This window comes from Pleuronectes platessa, chromosome 13, assembly GCF_947347685.1.
Source record: "Pleuronectes platessa chromosome 13, fPlePla1.1, whole genome shotgun sequence".
Taxonomy (NCBI): Eukaryota; Metazoa; Chordata; class Actinopteri; order Pleuronectiformes; family Pleuronectidae; genus Pleuronectes; species Pleuronectes platessa.
Window position 1 is genome coordinate 2,515,835 of NC_070638.1, and position 16,702 is coordinate 2,532,536.

Here is a 16,702-nt window from a genome sequence, read left to right on the forward strand (position 1 = left end):
GGCAGGAGGAAGGAGGAAGTAAAACCATCTCTTTAAGATTTTAATTGTATATTTTATAACATTCTTCATTTTTAACGAGGCCAGTTTAACCTCTTGTTCCACCCAGCGCTCTGTCGACTCGGTATCTTGATTATTTCTCATTGAAAACACCACCAGGCCCCATGTTTGCATTACTCAGTTATTCTATGTTGATTTGATTAAACGGCGTCAGTTAGATTTTGTATGAGAAAGTGAAAGCAGCAGGTTTCAGCTCCTCTTCGAGGGTCAGAGGTGATTTTTCTTGCAGCTGATGGAGCGAGTGGAATCCAGACGTGAGAAACGATGACTCAGCACCAGTGTTGCATTCAGGAGAAACCAACTGAGACAGATGAAGAAATGCACAGAGTTCACTTGTCCTCACCTCTGATGATGTCATGTTTGAACCACGAGGACGTGAACTCTCCTGCTGGTGATAACATAATGATGTTAGAGTCGCGACAGCATTAACTAAATCAACCAGTTTGCCCATTGTCTCCATTTAAATGGGAAAAAACACTTTAAAAGTTAGTGAACACAATAAGGAGAAGACAACACGACAAGTAGATGAATCCTGACGAGGAAACTAAATTCTTTAGAGATTAAAATGTGAAACCAAATCTCACTGGATCAAATATAAACAATGGAGCAAACACACGAAGCCTGGGTCTGATTTTCAGTTTTTTTAAGAAAAGTCCGATACAAAGAAAGCTTTTTATTGTTATTATTATAATTATAAAACTTTAGGAACCAACCACAGCATGAGGAATAATTGACCTGCTCCTCGACGAGTCCCTAGGGTGCTAAATCTGAATCCAGATTTTTTTTAAATCTATTCCCATCTTTCACGTTTGATCCCAACAGTCACAGTGAGAGTGAAATCTCATTGCTCACGATACAAAGCACCTGCTGCAGTTTGCTGAGCACGGATCTGAGGAGCCTCCACCGCCGACCTCTGACCCCCCGGGTGTTTCCCATCGCGCTCGCTGTAGGTGAGGATGGAGGTGACGACCGCTCCCCCCCCCCCAGTCCGCGGCCCGGCTCTCTGTGTGAGGACAGTTCTCTGTTCCTCTGGCACCGGCCGTCCCTCTGCCACGGTGATTTACAGCCTCAGACACGGAGCTGCCGCTCGCCCTCGACTCTCTGAGCCGTCTGAGTTATGACTGGTGGTTTTTTTGTGAAGAGAATATCCCACTTCATGTGATTAAGTGTGATGCGTGGCCAGCTCCACACAGCGTGCTCTGCCTCGCGGCTTCCCATTCATCTCAGTTGAAAAGAAAATTATGACTTGGTTAATTCTTGCATGTCGGCCTCCTCCTCCTCCTCCTCCTCTGCAAACACCTCTATTATTCATTTAAAGGCATTTATATTTTATTGACACTATTTTCAGGTTGCTATTCATAATGTTGTCGGGTGATGCTACCCTGGGCAATTCGGATGGCGGCAGACAGTGAGCTCATTATCTTTCTTTATGATGAATCTGTAATCATATTTTTCACTGCAGTGACTCATTTCGTCATTGTGCTGGTGTGTGTGTGCAGTGAGATGTAAATCCTGCATTTCATTACAAATATCCACATTTTATTGATGTGAGGTTTGACAGCAGACTCGATGCTCATGAAGAAAATATATCAATGTTACTTATGCAGCAGGAACATAAAAGCAAAGTGGAAATGAGCTTTGAAGCAACTTTTAATGTGGAAATAATAGATCAATCCACATTTGCTATATTAAAGATCGTTAGAGTTGGGTTTTAAATACTTGACTTCATCTTAAGCACAGATGTGTGAGATCACTCTCTTGAACAATGCTTTAAAAAGAACCAGTATCCCCCCCCCCCCCCCCCCCCCCGGGCTCCATATGTGTGAATGTGTCCCTCACTGGTCAGCGGGTGCATCTGCACCAGTGGCTGTAAAGTGACTTGTTATTGAACTCATGACGTCGGCCCAGGAAACGCTTCCTTCCCTCCTGACTTCAGGTATTTATAGACGCCCTGCTGTTTGTCTTCAGGACGGCTCCAGGAAGAGCTTCAGCGTCGAGCATCTGGAGAACACATTTGGGTTGGTGGGGGGGTGGAGGGGGGGGGACTGCATCACAAAGGATCCCACAGAGGGAGTCTGAGGGTCTCGTGATCCAGAGCAGACCTCTGGAGTAGAGCCACAGTGATCTTATGAACCGAGGGGAACCTGCACTTTGTCTGAGCTCATCATGAATCTAATGTTTTATTCAATAAGGAGGAGGAAGAAAAAGAATAATTCAATTTAATTTATCACATAGAAACAAAGACTTAGATCTAATGAGCTTCGGTCTAATTTGGGATTAAAATCTCGAGGCTGCTAAACGGATGTGTTCAGAAATGATTCCTCGTTTTCATCACTGCCAAATTATTTTTAAGATTCTATAAACGTCAGATTAACATAATCATGTTAACGTTCTTAATAAAAACATTAGCATGTGATTTCTCAGAAAGGAGTTAAAGCAAATCAAATTAGTTTTGTTATGAATACTGAGTACTCAAGTAACGTAGTAATGACTACAAAGTACTCAGGTAATGATGTAGTAATGACTTCTGAGTTCTCAAGTAATAATGTATGAATGACAAATGTAGTAATGGCTGTGAATACTTTTATTAATACAGTATTGAGGACTCAGGTAATAATGTATTATTTGATTTATACAGTAGTAACTATAGTAATCAGGTAATAATGTAGTAATAACTGCTGAATACCTTAATAATACTGTATTAAATATAGTAATGGCCACTCAGTAATAACTATTAGGTACTCAATTTGTAATCTGGTTAGTATTGAATAATTAATACTGATGTTAAGATACTGTTGTACTGATGTAGTAATGACTACTCAGCACAGAAATAATTAAGAATAAACTTCATCAGATGAAGTTTTCTTGTATTTCTCAGTAAAGAAACTTGTGCAGCAGTGAAAACATGTTTTTCCTCCTCTGCTCTGGATCCTCTGGGGACGACACTTCCTCGAGTCTCCACTGAACCCTGAGAAATAACCGACTCCTTCTTCACTATCACTGTTGCTGCAGTGTCCTGTCCTGGCAGGAAGTAGCGGTGTTTTTCTTCAATCTGCTTTAGACACACTCAGACTGAATTATGTCTCCTTCCTGCGTTTTGTTCGCTTCATTAAAAAAAGCCCGAAGTGAGACTGTTTTCTGTGGCGAAAGATGGAGGCTCTGCCAAGTGCTGAGCAATTAGAAGATGGAAGAGCAATTAGCTTTAGTCGTCGTGTGGAGGAAGTCCGGAGAATGGAGCTCTGAGCGGCTGCTATAGAAAAACATGTCCTGACAATAGATGACTGTCTTCAGCAGCTTTACTTCATTCAGACCCGGGGGAACCGTCCATTAGCTCATTTCACTGCAGCAGCTCATTTGTTAAACCTTATTTATCATGATTTAATATAATAGATCGATTTTTTTTAATTGCTGTTATTGTTTTTAATGTTACTGCTCAACTTTAAGGCCGTAAACAGTCTCACTCCCTGAATACCCCTGTGAATGATCGACCTGGTGTTTGCCCTCTCGGCCCCTCGTACTCCGGGTCACAGCGGGCGACCGAGGGAGACCAGGCGTTCACTGTTCGATCCCCACAGCTCTCAGCTTACTGAACACACAGGAATCAGCTTTAAAGCTTCAATTTCTGTAGCGCTTCAAAAATATTTGACTCAGTTAAACATATTTGTACTCTTTTATTAATTCGATTTTAAATCCACTTTCCAATGTTCTTCTTCTCCTGTCTGGTTTTATTTATTTTCTCATGTTTTGTTAAATAAATGTTTATATGTATTTTAAAACCCTTATATAGAGGTTGCCGTAAACAAGACCCTTTATTATTCATACTTGGCTTGTTGACACTAAAACAAACAAAGTCTGAACCATGTGACTTAAAGGAGACATATTCTCATAGTCAGGTTCAGTTGTGTTATTTCTATAAAAGGTTTATAAGCTCAAACTGTCCAATGCTGCAGCTCCTCTCTTCAGCCTCTGTCTGAAACACGTGGTTCACGTGCGTCAGACGAGCTGCTTCGTGCATTATGCAAATATAATATATCATATAGACTTTGGGGTTTTTAAACATTGCATAAGTTTTAGTCTCACATAAAACCTCTATAACACACTAGAGGAAAGAAGATGTCCCTGGAACCCTCGTGGAACATGAAACATCTGGACGCAGCTCTAGAAAACAAACTGTTGATCTCGGTGCTGTGATCAACAGAAGTTATAATTGTCTTATACAGCAACGTGTGGTGTTCGTGGGGGGGGGGGGGGCATCTCGTGGGAGTTTATATCCGGATGCAGCCGGGGGAATGACGAGAGCGAACAATCCCACAAAGCCTTGTTTCCCAGGGGTCCTCCCTGTCAGTCACAGACCGGCGGGGGGAATCTATTTTCTACTTTCCTCCAGAAGAAGCATCAGTGGTGGAAAGTTCACGGCCTCTGGTTCCTTCCCATGTACAGTATCATAATTACACACTGTATATTACCCAGAGCATCCCACCACACACTGGGGGCTCGGGTGTATTCCGGTCGCAACCGATGATTTTCAAACTCAACAAACAAGCAATAGAGTTTAGTTTGAGTGGAGTGGAATAGAAAGGACCTCGTTTATTACCCGGTTATGAGAATAAATCGATTTCACTCTGTGCTTTGATTCAGTTTTATGGAACTTGATGTGATATCTATATATGGAGCCGCAGCCTCGGTGAAGTCATCTTCATTTTAGATAAGCTTTAGTATTTGTGAACTGATTTAAACAGAAACCCGACTGTGGAGCTCGGTGTTATCGCTGCTCTGCTCTTTGATGATTATGATCTTTCTTCTTCTTCCAGCACATTGAACGTTCTTGTGTCTCGAAGCCGCTCGGCACCGGGGAGATTAAAATGCCTCGGCTGGTTCAAAGAATACTTGTTATCTGTCGTTTGGCCCATAGATGATAATTTGGAGAAAGAAAGTGTCGTCATCAGATGAGAGGATGTCGCTGTGGTTTCATTTTCAGAGATTTGTTTGAAGGATTTCTGTGAATTAAGGAAAATCACATGTTTATTCCAATCGCTCTTTGAGTAAACCCGAAATTAAATCACTTCTCAAAGAAAAGGAGGTTTTATAAGGTTAAATTCTTATTCTTTTTTCAGGATGTCTGCAGAAACAAGGTTTGAGTTTGTTCGCTGTTCTGGAAAATTAGTTTATTCTGTTTATTCAGTTTATTCTAGTCCTGCAATCAAACCGGTGATTGAGCCGTGGACACTGACAGATGTCTGTTATTTTAAGATGTGACAGGTCATCAGATGTTTCATCAGATCACAGTCGAGGTCTCTGGAGTTTTAACAGTTTGAAAAATCCTCATTTGTCAACAACTAAATCCTCAACATGGAAGTTGAGTGATTAGATCCCAGATTCGTCCTGAAGTCACTTTATCCACTCTGGAGGAACCGGAAACATGAAGATGAAAAATGATATCTGCTCAATCTGGTCAGGATGTCAGGGATGTAAGTTTGGGAGATCAAATTAAAGTTAAAAACACAAGTTAGGTATGTAGCCTGAGGGTCAGAAACACAGGAAGTGACTCTGATGGCTGCTCGGTAAAAGTTAATTAAGACCAATCAGTGTTTTTATCAACTGCTCTTGTCTTGATTCTGGATTGTGGGACAGCACAGTTAAAAAACTTCTACAGACTCTATATATATATACATGTAGATACACACTCAGACCCCACAGGTCACACACTAGTCATTAGTGATGTGGGTGGACAAGCGTAAAATTGATCCTGAGCTGGTTCCCACCACACACACAGACACACACACACACACACACACACACACACACACACACACACTGCTCCTCCTCTGGACTCAACTGGTTTGAATTAAACCTAAACGCAAAACACATTCAGCTTCATCCGGTTCTAGAAAAAGAATAAGTTGAAAAGAGCAACAAGGGACCAGTAAGGAAATATCTATTCCGTACCCACTGTGGTAAAGACCAAGATTCATGGTTTATTATACTGGGAGTTGTGTTTTTTTCGTGTCTATTTCCACAATCAAAATGACTGAGAGGATTTTAAAAAGCTATTGAATCTGTCGGCGCCTCGTCCCGTCAGGTGTAAGTGGCTCATTGAGGAGAAGATGATGGAGGAGGACTCATTACCTCCAATACGTGTCAGCAGTTTAGCAGTGAAGTACAGAGACGGTGTAATGTCCCCTCAGAGGTCTCTGTTACGTGGTGCGTCTGTCTCTCCTGCGTCCTGCTCTGGATCTTCACCGTCTGCCTGTGGACGTCTCACGGTGTAATTAATGAGATCCGAGGACGCTGAGACACGGGGACGAGCCAGAGGAGCGTCTGTGGGAGGAGAGTTTGTCTCTTTAGGTCTAAGTGGGCACTAAGTAGAAACTCACAAATTACATCCTCTGGTAATGTAAAGAGGAAATCTCTGAAGAAGGCTCCTCTTCCTTTTTAAGGTTCTTTTTTTTGATGCACTTCCACTCGCTGACATTTGAAGATCCCCTCAGAACAAACACAACCTTGTGCTGCAGCCGACTCGGGTTTAATTCATCTTCAACAGTCAGAAAAGTTTTGCACCTTCAGGCTCTCGTTTCCTCTAAGTGTTTCTTTTGAAGGGAGCTGGTGAAAGCTTCTGGTTTTCTGTCCCTTTGGATGTTCCAGCACGAATCCACTCATCCCTCATGTGCCTCAGATGAACTCCAGTCACTGACACAACTTTCTCTGTATATTCCAGACACTTATTCACATTTAGTCATATATTATCTGTTACTTTCAAATATATATTTCAAGCAGTATTCATAACTAATATATATACTGTTTATTTAAACCATAATCCTTAATTTTCACTATATATTGCAATAATGACTTTTAGATCTTTCTCAACCATTTATTCATTACTTTTTAATACATATTCTAAACATTTATCTATGATAATATTCTTACCTATATATTTTTCACTTCTAACTTTGTATTTTGACCATTTATCCATGTTTTGTTTTAGTTTTTTCAACCCTTACCTCACAATTTTTTACCCTTTTTCCACATTTTAACAATAACTTTAACTATTTCAACTTCCACCACGTTGGCCTGACTCACTTCATCACTTCTACAGCTGAGCAAACATGTGTGTGTTTCTCTCTTAAATCTAGTTTCTTGTGGACTAGCTTCTCCCCCCCCCCCCCCCCCCCCCCCCCCCGTTCTCCCTGGGGTCTCTTTTCCACTGACTCATCCCCCCCCTCCTGCTCTGTGTTTCCAGGTGGACTTGGGATTCCTCCGGTTCATCACGGCCATCGGGACGCAGGGCGCCATCTCCAAAGAGACCAAGAAGCATTACTTCGTCCGGGCCTACAAAGTGGACCTGAGCTCCAACGGGGAGGACTGGGTCACGGTGAAGGAGGGCTCCAAGCAGAAGGTGAGCAAGTGAAAGACGAGGTAACAACCCTCGTTTGTATAATGAGTAATGAAGCACTCGTTCTCATCGATGAGGGGTGGACAACTGAATCAATGCTTTACATCTTCAAGCCGCTCATCGCTATCGCTCCTCTGACTGAAGAAGAAGAACAGACCCAGTTTCTCACTGAAAAACACTTTGACAAACAGGCTACAGAGCATCGTGCAAACTTCACGTGTTCAAATCTCAGCCACTGTTAAATGAAGGAGAAGAACCCTGTGGTGCCTGGTGTTTCAGCTTCAATAGAAAGAAAAGGCTGAGACGTTAAGTGAAGTATATTTAGTCACAGGTCAGAGGTCAAACCAGGTTTCACTCAAACCGCAACTCGCCAGGAAACAGAAGCAGCAGGAGAAGTTTCCACAGGAGAAGTTGTTTCTCTCTAATCTCTGGTTTATTAATAGATTCAACATATTAAGTGACACTAACATGAAGTGAACAAAAGTACTAACCTGTGTTTTTCTCTGGTCTTCAGATCTTTCAGGGGAACCACAACTCGGTGGCCGAGGTTCAAGCTTTTCTTCCCAAACAGACTCTGGCTCGATACGTCCGGGTCCGCCCCATGACCTGGGAGCAAGGCATCTGCATGCGCTTCGAGGTCTACGGCTGCAGGACGTCAGGTATTGAACTCACACCTCAACTCCTCATGCACCGACTCACCGCCGACATTTTTCTTTTTGCACTTTTCATTCATATTTAATTTCACGGATTCTTCTTCTTCTTAATTCACTTTCTCCTTCCCCACAGGGATCATTAGAGTTTAATGTCATCTGAAGTTTATCTAATCTAACACACACACACGTATGTTTTCACTCACAGCCACACTCTGCTGTTTATCTTCTAAAAAAAGATAATTATCTCCAGAAATGTTAATGTGGGTCAAATTCATCTGTTTTAACAACTGATTAGTTTTCCTTTTTAAATAGAAATGTAAGTTTTACAAGAGTTAAACTAATTTTCGAAACCTGCACTTTCACACTGGAGACACAGTGAACTGATTTCTAGGAGCCTGATATTAATTTTACGAATTCTTGATGTACCTTCTTCTTTTTTTAACATTATTTCTTCTTACTTTAATCTCCTGATACTTTTTAATAAATCAGAATCGGAATTAGAATCAGAATCAGAAAAGATTTATTGCCAAGTATATTTACACCTACCTCGGATTTTTTGGGTAAAAAAGGTGCATACATTGAACATAAAACATAAAACAAAATAAGTACTTCAAAAACACAATAAGTACTTCACATAAGAAAGAAATAACTATACATAAAACAAAACAAAATATATACAAGATATAAAAAGTTAAAGGCAAAACAGGAGAGAATGAGGATGTGCAATATTCAATATACTGTTGTGTGTGTTAATGTAAATTATACGTTTTTAAATAGATTTAGAAACCTATGATGTGCTTTCACACATCCAATATGTTTTTGAGACATTGGAGACATTGTTCTTTAATGGACATAAACCTGGTATTAATTCATAAAAATGCTTAATGTACCTTATTGAAGACACGTTCAAAAGGCTTTTACTCTGGAGGAGTTCCACTTCCTCTCGGCTGCAGGTCGACGTCTCTTTTCAAACCGCGTCCTCTCCCTTTATTTCCATTTTCTCACTTTGCACATCGTGAATCAAGCGAACATCTTTCTGGCTGCGGGACGAGAACCTCCTGCTGCTCTCTGTTGATTTAGAATAATCGCCGGCGTTCCAAGGCGAGAGCACACACCCACAGAAGGACAGCGTTATTCATTACAGAGGAGCAGCAGAAAATCACACCGCCTCATTACTCATCCTCCAGCGTTATATAAACCTGCGTCCTTGATGTGCTACAAGCCACTCTGGGTAGGAAGCTTCATGAAGTAGAGATTAGACTCTTATTCATGGGAGAACAGGCGGCAGAGTGCGAGACACGAGATTCACCAGATATAATGACACAACTGGGGAAGTGTGTGTGTGTGTGTGGTGTAGTTGTACATGAAGGAACTATTAATGTTATTCACTCCTGAGCCCATAACTTTAAACTTGATCCTTATTTAATCTTAATTTAAAGGAGATATACAAGGTTCCAGTGTTTCTCTCCTTTAATAGTTAATAGTTTCCTTTAGAGGTTTTTATGAATGTAAAAGTTCTGCAAATTTCAAAAGTCTGTGATAAGAGGAGAAAACAGTGAAGCTCATGAAACACCTGGAGGTTGACCAATCACAACAGATGTGGTTAATCAGGAGGGCGGGGGGGTCTTAAAGAGACAGGAGATAAAATCAAGTGTTTGAGACAGAGGCTGAAAAGAGGAGCTGCAGCATTGGACACTGATTAAAATGATTACCATTAATATGAGCAGAATATATCTTGTATTAATGTCAATTCTTACATGCTATTTATTGAAAAGCCTTAAAGTGATAGGTGTGATACATCCCACCATCTGGAATCGACCCTCTCCGTGAAGCTTCGCCCCCAAAACGCTAGAACGTGCACTGAGAGACAACTTCTAGTAATCTGCTTTTTCAAATCTCACATTAAACCCATTTTCTTGGTTCTTTGAGACACACAAACACACACAGACAGTCCTGGAGGGCGTTTCCATAAAGATCATGATAAGTTTACATTGTGGAGGAAGTAAAATCGTCGGTAGCTGTCGTTAAGCACCAGACACAAATATCCCACTGAGACAAAGACTGGTTCAAGCAGGATATTAGATTATTGTGGATAATGCATTAGACTTGGCTCAGGATGACCAGACCATTGTGTCCAAGCATTTTAGAAATTTCATTAAGTCTGCTTATTCAGGGAAAAACACAAAAGCTGACGTCTCTCAATTATTCAGTAATTATCCCCGTTTATTTCCGGATGCTTGACCGACTGGGGGGGGGGGGGGGGGGGGGGGGGGGGGGGTCGCTTGGTGTCTCGTTAAACCTCTGTCGAAGTTTGTATCTCGACCTGCGACATCCGGCTTCATCTTCAAACCACAGACCCCATCCCACAGAAGATAAATGGATCTGTGGTGTTTCTACTCTGGAGTGTGAACTGCTTATAAAAAGGTTTAAAACACCAGAGGGTGTCGAGCAAAACCGCTGATCACAGCAGTGTCGAGATAAGGACGGCAGTGGTCGCCCTTATCGCTCTGTGCGCCTTTTAAAAAGTGTCTTATCCTGTGTTCTCTCTCCTCCTCTCTCTCCCTGTGCAGACTACCCGTGCTCCGGGATGTTGGGGATGGTGTCGGGTCAGATCTCCGACGCCCAGATCAGCGCCTCCTCCTACGCCGACCGCGGCTGGGTCGCTGAGAACTCCCGCCTGTTGACGGGGAGGTCGGGCTGGACCGGGCAGCAAACCAAGCAGCCCTTCAGGAACGAGTGGCTGCAGGTGGGTTCAGGGGTCAGAGGTCATGGTTTGAGGAGTTTAGTGGTCGACAGTAAAGTTTCTGAGCAAGATGTTGAACAGAGGTTTTAGCCCTCAGGTTGGGAAGCACAGATGCAGACAGCAGCTCTGGATGATTTCAGGAAAAAGTCGGCGCAGTTCTGAAAGCAGCCAGGCTCACTTTCTTTATGTCTCCCCCCCCCCCTCTCTGCAGGTGGATCTGGGCCAGGACAAGATGGTGAGCGGCGTCGTGATCCAGGGAGGGAAACACCGCGACAGGAACGTCTTCATGAAGAGGTTCAAAGTGGGCGTCAGTGTGGACGGAGAAGAATGGAACTATGTGAAGGAGGAAAACACCACCAGGCCGAAGGTTGGTTCATTTACAATCTATGGGAATCTACTAAATGTTGTTTAAATGTCAGAACGTCAGTTTAATATCAACCTGGAGACGTGTCTTTTCATTTTTATGACCTATGAGTGTTTAGCAGAACGTGGTCCACGTTACAACCGGGCTGAGAGACGGCTCGGATGACAGGGGTGGACCCTGTAAAGATCAGCTGCCACTCACATCCAAGTGAAAATACCACAAAGTAAAAATGTACTTAAAATACCAACAAGTATTTCAGTTCTGGAGTCAGAGGATTTAAAGAGAAACAAAGGAGATTAAGAAATGTAATTTATTACGAACGGAAGGAATAGACCTTGGCGCAGGAAGTAGAGCATCACAGGAAGTAGAGCATCACAGGAAGTAGAGCATCAAAGGACGAGAGCATCACAGGAAGTAGAGCATCACAGAAAAAAGAGCATCACAGGAAGTAGAGAATCACAGGAAGTAGAGAATCACAGGAAAAAGAGCATCACAGGAAGTAGAGCATCACAGGAAGTAGAGCATCACAGGAAGTAGAGCATCACAGGAAGTAGAGCATCACATCAAGTAGAGCATCACAGGAAGTAGAGCATCACAGGAAGTAGAGAATCACAGGAAGTAGAGCATCACAGGAAGTAGAGCATCACAGGAAGTAGAGCATCACAGGACGTAGAGCATCACAGGAACCGCTCATTTGAATTAGGTGACACTTCCTCCGGAGGTTAGAAGCTGGTGCCGATGAAGAGGAGTGAACTCTCTCTTCTATAAACTGCTCCACAGAAGAAATGCTTCTTCTTCTTCTTCATCCAGTTCTTTCCTCCCCCTCCTCTTTTCTTTATCTCACGATTTCCACGCTCTCTGTCGGGTTCGGGCGGCGGCCTGTCGAGCGAACGCAGAATAACAGAAAGTAAATTAAAAGAAATCCAGATGAAAGCTCCTCCGGCTGTAATCTGTAATTCCTGAAAGCCGTCGTTCATACGGACGCTCGACTGGAATGAAATGTTTAGTCAAATTACAAACTGCTGCTCATATGAAGTCTGAAAAGCTGCTGCTGCCTGACGTCGCTCCACTAAACCAACGACATATGGAAAAATAAAGCTCAAGGGGAATTAATGTTGTTGTCGGGGCAAATAATATCGAGACGCAACAAATGAATAAGAGCCAGAAGAGGAGAGCACGAGGTTCCACCCGAGAGCAGAGCGGGGAATTTAATGAAAATCATGAAGTCGGGTCGCGGCGTCGATGTTTATTTATTCCTTCACTCGCAGAATGATTTGTTCTCTCACTCATTCGCCTGACACCCGATCGGAGTCCCATGATCCTCCTGTGATCCTCCTGTGGCGTCATTAACTTCTGCTGCTGCAAGGACACAGGCTGAGACGTTATGGAGATCAAGCTGCTGACGGGGATTAAACATGCGACTCCTCTGAGATTCATTTATCAACAAAGTTCCTTGACACAAAACTTCATTATTTATACGGCAGCGGATTTCAAGTCTGTGCCTGAACTGAATAAAGAGAAATTATGAGAATACAAAATTACCGAGGGATTTTAACCGAACTTGGTGTCAATATTAATTTGGAGTTTATCTCTACATGAGTAACATTGTCAGCTGATGGCCAAAGGTCAAAGGTCAAGGTCGATGATGAATAAAATATATATTTTGGAATTTGCATTTTTCCTGAGCACTAAGGATGTCAGGGCGGCGCAGTGGAGCAGCGGTTCGCCTGCTTGTTCTCCTCATGAGAGCTTTGATGGTTGTTTGTCACTATAAATATATATCAACCCTGTGATTGGCAGATGAACTGCCGGGAGCTGTGATTGGCTCCTTACCCCTCGTCCTCCTTCAGAACTCGTGTGTGTTATGATCAAAAAGCCCCAGAACCATCAGTTCCTGGTCCCAGCACAGGATGATATGATATTTATGATGTGTGTTGGTCTCGGTTCAACAGTTCTGGTTTGTTCAGAATCAACAGTCTGACTCACAATGACCCGAAAAATGAAGAGACAGGAAGTGTGAGGTGACATCAGAGTCCTGAGGATCACAGACGACCACTAGAGGGACGTTAAAGACACAAACTCAAAGTTTCCAACCCTGCGTCCGTACGTCCAAGTGATTCTCGTCCCCGAGAGGAAAATCATGTCCCTGCTTTAAAGACGCCTCCTCTCCTCCTTGCCCGGCCCTGTTGGTGGGACGTCCTCCTCCTCTGTGTCCAGATGGCGCAGGACGAGGTGAGCCGGCAGACGGAGAGGTGGACGCTCCTCTGTCGCTCCTCGGCCTCGACGCTCTGTTTCCTGTGTCTTTCATTTTTAAAACCTCTTCAAAAGACGAGGAAGGAAGGAAGGATCAGTGAGGCCCCGGCTGCTCCTCATGGATTTAACACACACACACACACACACACTGTACATAATGTATGTGCTCATGCATAAAGATGAGAGAATATGTGGTGTGAGACCATCCAGAGGGTAGAAGCCCTGGAAGAGGTTCTGTTAGAAAGATGTTGATTAAGCTCAAGATTTCAATTGAAGGTTAAAGAAAATATAATAAATGTTGTAAGTAAGACGGATGCTCTTTATGGAATCAAACGTCTAATTATGCTTTATGGTATGAAAGAGTTATTAATACCAATAATGTGAGGGCCTTTCTTAGAAATATCATATTACGGTACAATTATCTGGAGCTCGACCACGTCTGTGCAGAATTCTGTTTCTGCTGAAAGATGATAACAGTCGATGTTTTTCTCATTCAACTGGAACCAGACGCTGTGATGTCACCAACCTGCTGTTATATAATACAGATGAGTGTGATAGCGTCGCCACTGAGGGATAATTTAAAGTATTTTTATCCACAGCCTCTGCCACTCTGCAGCCTTTAGTAAATCACACAGAGGGAAAGTTTCTCCGCTCAGACAGTGAGTGTGTTCGCTGTCCCACCACTCGGACAGTAAACGGTTTCATCTGTGCTGCTCCGCGTCGGGACGATGAAAGAAACGAACTCTGCTTCTGATTTCCTGCCGTTTGCTTTGGTTTCCTGCTTTGGTTCGGTTTCTGCTTCTTATCAAAGCGCCCGATCAGAAGCAGAGTCGGATCTGAACAGTTATTGATGGTTTTGGTTCACATCCGGCTCAGGACCGATGACTTCTAACCTCGGTTTGAACAGAAATAGAAAAAGATGAAGAGGAGTCGGATTTCTTTTCCCAAATCTACGACAGAAGAATTATTATTATTCATCGTTCTAACGTTCATAAGAAAACTCTGAACTCCACTTTAATGAGTTTTGCAGGTTCCTCAACCGAACATGTACGAACATCTAAGCTCATCCTGATCCCTGACCAGTTGTGTGTCTGTGTTTTCCTGCAGATTTTCACCGGGAATCAGAACCACGACACTCCGGAGCTGAGGTCCATGGGTCCGTTCCTCACCCGCTTCGTCAGGATCTACCCGGAGAGGGCCACCACCGAGGGCCTGGGCCTGCGCCTGGAGCTGCTGGGCTGTGAACTGGAAGGTCAGTCCAGACGCTGAAGTCTCTTTTTCAAACTTTATAACTTCTACATTCACGAAAAACCTTTATAACACACAAAAAACCATTTGTCTCCTTTTAAAATCTGCTTTACACTCAAATACACATCTGTTAAAATGAGAAAGTAATTATCTTTACACTTAAATCGATGAATCCTGGTGTAAACTGGAAGTTGGAGTGAATACAACTTTGCATTTCAGTAGAAACAGTTTAAACTGGATCCGATTACCGGGGGGGAAATTCGACTGTCGCCCCCCCCGAAGGCGATTTGTCTCAGCACATTATGTTTTTAATATCACTTTGTCAGACCTGGGCTGAAATGAAAGCTCCTGTGGTTTCTGGCCTCGTCCGAGTTGCTCCTGGTGCAGAGCGGCGCTCGGCTTTCACAAACCATAACCGGGAACAGAGCAGAGCAGCCGAGTTACAGCCGGTGACGCTCTGCCCTGGACGCTCCAGACGACTCCGGGAAGATGGCGGTTACATCTGCTGCGTTTGAGTTTATCTGCTGCAACTGAGAGGAGAGAGAAAAACAAAACTTATCTGAGCACAGACAGAAAACATGGAAACCCACTGTGAGGTCTCCCGCTGCCAATTTTAAATTTAGACTCACAATCTTTTCTTTCCTAGCTAAGCTCCTCAGTTTGTATAACACAAAAATACAACAGGTAATAAATGAAATGACCATTTTAAATTCAACTGGGAAAACTGTCACTATGTTAACTCCAGTCTGACACTGGTTTAATGTCTCAACCAGGCTTCACATCTCTTAAAGACATTTTAATGGACTTAGGTTCATGGACAGAAAACAGTGTGTTTTATTCTAATGCACTGAAACCTATGAGAGAAACAGCAGAAAGCCATGAAGGTGTAAAGCACAAACACACACACACACACACACACACAAAAGGTATTTGACAAGCGTCCTGAACAATGGAGACTGTGCCTCCATAAAGAAACCAACCTGTCGTTATGTTTTATTGTCGACTGACCTCGAGTCAGCGTGTGAGACGACGTCAGAGCTTTTAACCCGGAGCCGTAAAACAACATCTTTACATCCGAGTGTGACGGGAACAAAGAGGAAGTGAGGTCATAGAAATGAGTGGACGGACTGAACATGTGACTTTTGGCCGAGACACGTTTAAGATGCTGATATTAGGAAGTTACACATTTCAGATAACAACACATTGACCGATATGTGTGTTTAATAAAGGACAATTGTTGTCATCATGAAAACAAAGAAATGTAATTGAGGCTTTAATCACAAACTTTATTTTCAATTACTTAAGAAAACATAAATACAATACATTGAACTTGAATCAAGAAAATTATCTTTTCTGCGTATCTTATTCTATAAAATATAATATATTGGTTAACATAAATGCTGTGAAAGCCTCATATCGGCAAATTGTTTATGGGCCAACTGATAAATCTCTAATCAAGAGTCAATGTTGCGTCTTCATGTTTATTATTAACAGTTATTACTGTTTTCTTTATATTGGTTTTGGGGTCAAATTCACAGAAACAAATATTTGGGGAAAGATATGAACATCAGCTCAAAACCTGACGGTCATGTGACACCACTGCTACATAGACTCCTCCCCTCGGGGGTTTCCCTGTGACGCCGGCGACTCGATGGCGCCGCGGAGAGAAATCGAGTCTGTAATTCAGATTTCTGTAAAAACCATAAGTTTCTCTGTGAGTCGTCCAGATGATGAGGTCAGTGAGGATCTCATTCCACGTTTCAAACATCTGAGCGGCTCCACCTCAGCTCATCCAAGTTACAAGATGTCAGAGGAGAGGGCAGGGGGTTAGGAGAGCGTGAAAATATGATTGTTACTGAGTATTTTTGTTTATGTAATGAGGGAGAGAGAGAGAGAGAGAGAGAGAGAGAGAGAGAGAGAGAGAGAGAGAGAGAGAGAGAGAGAGAGAGAGAGAGAGAGAGAGAGAGAGAGAGAGAGAGAGAGAGAGAGAGAGA

The 16,702-nt window shown here is 42.8% G+C and overlaps 1 protein-coding gene across 1 annotated transcript in view; it reads left to right on the forward strand.

Moving 5' to 3' along the window:
- LOC128454925 (neuropilin-1a) overlaps positions 1-16,702 on the forward strand; it is a gene marked incomplete in the record, with an annotated part of 55,985 nt that overhangs the window by 30,342 nt on the left and 8,941 nt on the right. The window contains 5 exon segments of the mRNA XM_053438522.1: positions 7,295-7,450; positions 7,962-8,106; positions 10,671-10,846; positions 11,055-11,210; positions 14,568-14,712. Of these exon segments, the coding sequence (XP_053294497.1) occupies positions 7,295-7,450; positions 7,962-8,106; positions 10,671-10,846; positions 11,055-11,210; positions 14,568-14,712 (778 nt within the window).